Source organism: Equus quagga, chromosome 1, assembly GCF_021613505.1.
Source record: "Equus quagga isolate Etosha38 chromosome 1, UCLA_HA_Equagga_1.0, whole genome shotgun sequence".
In the NCBI taxonomy this organism is placed as follows: Eukaryota; Metazoa; Chordata; class Mammalia; order Perissodactyla; family Equidae; genus Equus; species Equus quagga.
In genome coordinates, this window is record NC_060267.1 from 19,462,599 (window position 1) to 19,465,995 (window position 3,397).

The 3,397-nt window shown below is 39.5% G+C and overlaps 1 protein-coding gene across 1 annotated transcript; it reads left to right on the plus strand.

Moving 5' to 3' along the window:
* The first annotated feature begins 1,820 nt into the window (after window positions 1-1,820).
* Window positions 1,821-2,753, plus strand: LOC124227241 (olfactory receptor 8S1-like). The gene has a single exon (XM_046641086.1). The coding sequence runs from the start codon at window positions 1,821-1,823 to the stop codon at window positions 2,751-2,753; it is 933 nt and encodes a 310-aa protein (XP_046497042.1).
* The last annotated feature ends 644 nt before the right edge of the window (window positions 2,754-3,397 follow it).

The following is a 3,397-nucleotide window of genomic DNA, read 5'->3' on the forward strand; positions in this document are numbered from 1 at the left end:
TTATGTGATTCCATGTTTATGGATTTCCAGAATGAAAAAAACAAATGTATGGTAATGAAAATCAGAATAGTGATTTCATCTGATGGGGAGATGACTGAAAAGGAGCATGAAGAGATCTTTCTGGCATAATGGAAATGTTCTGTATCTTCATCAGTATGATGTTACAATGGTGTATACATTCTTCAAATTTTCAAATTTTCAAATTTTTGCATTTTAATGAATGTACATGCATAATTATTTTTATTATTATTTATCCATTTTGTTGCTTGTATCAATTGTTTGTTTCTCACTAAATAGAATTCCATTGTATGAATATACCACTGCTTTTTTTAATCCATTGTTTATCTTTTGTCCTTGAAGTTCATTTGGGTTCTTTTTTTCCTGCTTATGGTAATTAGGGAAAAAAGTGCCATGAACATTCTTGCACAAGTCTTTTTGCCAACATATGTGTTCATTTTTCTAAGAGTGGAATTGCTGGGTCATAGAGTAAGTGTATGTCTACTCATAGTAGTTGTAAGAAACTATCCAACTTTCCAAACTGATTATACTATCTTATATTCCCACAAGAAAAGTTGCAGTTGTTCCACACTTTTTACTAACAGTTGGCAATTTAGCTCTTCTGATGAGTGTTTAGTGGTACCTTATTGTGGTTTTATTTTACATTTCTCTGATGACTAACGATGTTATACAACTTTTTGTAAGCCTAGCCATTCTGATACTTTCCTTTATGAAGGCCTTGTTCTATTCTTTTGTCCACTTTTGTATTGGATTATTTGTCATTTTTACTATTATAATGTTTATTGTCATTGATATATTTATTGCTGATTCATAAGGATTTGTTCTATATGTGTGTACTTCATTTGACATTTTCTCCCAGTCTTTAGCTTGCTTTCTCTTTCTCAGTTTTTTTTTTTTTTGAGAAAGATTAGCTCTGAGCTAACATTTGCTGCCAATCCTCTTTTTGCTGAGGAAGATTGGCCCTAAGCTAACATCTGTGCCCATCTTCCTCTACACTATATGTGGGATGCCTGCCACAGCATGGCTTGGTAAGCGGTGCATAGGTCCAAGCCCATCATCTGAACCAGCGACTCTGGGCCTCTGAAGCAGAGCACAGGAACTTAACTGCTATGCCACCAGGCTGGCTCCACCTTTTCTCTTTTTTAATGGTTCCCTTGATGAGCAATTCAGCTTTGTTTTACCTTTATTATTTTTTTAGCTTTGTTTTTTTAACTTTAAAATGTAGGTTTAGCAATTTCCTCCCTATTTCAAGTCCCTAACACACACACACCTTTCAAAGTTGTTTCTAAGATTAAACATTCCAAATATATGAAAGATAATAATAAAAAGGAAAAAGGTAACACAAAGAATATATAATTAAGTAGTGATGAACTATTACAGTGTTTTGAATGGGAGGTGAAAGGCTGAAACTGAGAAGAACAAGAAAGATTAGAACATCTTCTGCCGAAAGTGAGCTCTTGACCAGAATATTCAAAATCAAAGGCCCAGTTTAAATAGACACAACATTACTCAAGAGTCAGATCTGAAAAATTATGTGAATTTCTCTAGAGTTATTTGTAAGGAAAGAGCAACAAATGGAAAGAGCTCAGAAGGTTCAGGACTTGTGCACCAGGAAATCAACATAGGGAAGGGCATTCTTCAGTGGACTCCATGAGAGTTATGAGACAACTATGGCAATAATGGGAAGCTCAAGAAAAGAAGTATGTGATAGAATGGGTGGAAACTCTGGGTTGTACCCGAAGAAGAGACAGTTGATGCTTCATTCCTCTTTCTGTTTTCTTCCAAAGGATTATCATCTTTAGATGGCCTTGGGAAACCACAGCACGGTCATTGAGCTCTTCCTTCTTGGGCTGCCTGTTGATCATCACATCCAGGTCCTGCTCTTCGTGCTTTTTCTGGCAATTTACCTCTTCGCTCTGTCCGGGAATCTATTGATGATCCTGGTTATCAGGGCCAATTCTCACCTTCACGCCCCCATGTACTTCTTCTTGTGTCACCTCTCCTTCCTGGATCTCTGTTGTTCTTCAGTCACTGTGCCCAAGATGCTAGAGAACATCTTGTCTGAGAAGAAAACCATCTCAGTGGAGGACTGTTTGACCCAGGGCTTCTTTGTGTTTGACTCTGGGGGAACAGAGCTGTGCCTCCTTGCAGTGATGGCTTATGACCGCTATGCTGCCATCTGCTACCCTCTACTCTATGGTCAGATGATGAGCAATGAGCTGTGTGTGGGACTGGTATGGGGATCTTGGGGCCTGGCCTTTTTAGATGGTTTCATCAACACCCTCCTAGCTTGGAATTTGGACTTCTGTGAGACTCAAGTCATCTCCAACTTCATTTGTGAGATACCTTCTCTATTCCCTCTATCCTGTTCCAATAGCTCTAATAATTTTGAGGTCTTTCTCTTCTCTGTGCTCCTGCATGCCTTTGGGACCTTCCTCCTGGTTTTCTCTTATGCTCGCATTATCTCCACCATCCTGAGTATCAGCTCCACCTTAGGCAGAAGCAAGGCCTTCTCTACCTGCTCCTCCCACCTCACTGCAGTGACCTTATTTTATGGCTCAGGCTTGCTTCGTTGTCTCATGCCGACCTCAGGTTCCCCGTGGGAGTTGGTTTTTTCCATGCAGTACTGTGTGATCACTCCCCTAGTGAATCCCCTTGTCTACAGCCTAAAGAACAAGGAATTAAAAGCAGCTCTAAAAAACATGTTGCGGAAAAGTTTACAACATCTCAGGTAGCAGAGAACAGGCAGAGGATAATTGGGAAACAGGATGGAATTACAGAAAGACACCTCAATAATAGACATTAAGGAAAAATTTCGGTTGCTCATAATGTCAGACACAGCAAGCTATCTTGAAAAGCCTTCTTTATTGGAAATGCACAAAAAAATAGCAGCAAAGTATTTGCTTGCTTTGGTTCATATTTTGTCTTTCTCAGAGGCAGAAAAAAATGCATCGGATAGCTATTTCAATCCAGGTAGTATGGTTACAGACATGCAGATATATTATTCTTTTTGTTTGTGAAATGTTAACAAAATTCTTAGCATTGGGAAAACTGTTTATGTCCTGAATTCTTACATGGATTCCTGTGGGTATGAAATTGGGGATGAAGTTTTGATGCAAAGTGCAAAATCGGGGTCTCTGAAGGAAGAAAGACATAGGCTTGAGACTCATGGAGGGGGTGAGTGGAAGGTGGGTTTAAGATGTGCTCTGGCTGAAGAGGACCTTAGAGACAAAGCAGATGCAGCTGAAGGGGTCTGAGAGAGGAAGTCAGCTTGTGGGGCTAAAGTCCAGGCTGACAGACATCTTCCCCAAGCTCTGTGAAGCATTTTCTGGTATGTGGCAAATAGCAGAGAATTTTATTCATTCTAGGGGAGTGTAGG

Bases quoted from the DNA above. Each gene is read 5' to 3' on its own strand.
- LOC124227241 (XM_046641086.1), top strand. From the start codon at position 1,821: ATGGCCTTGGGAAACCACAGCACGGTCATTGAGCTCTTCCTTCTTGGG.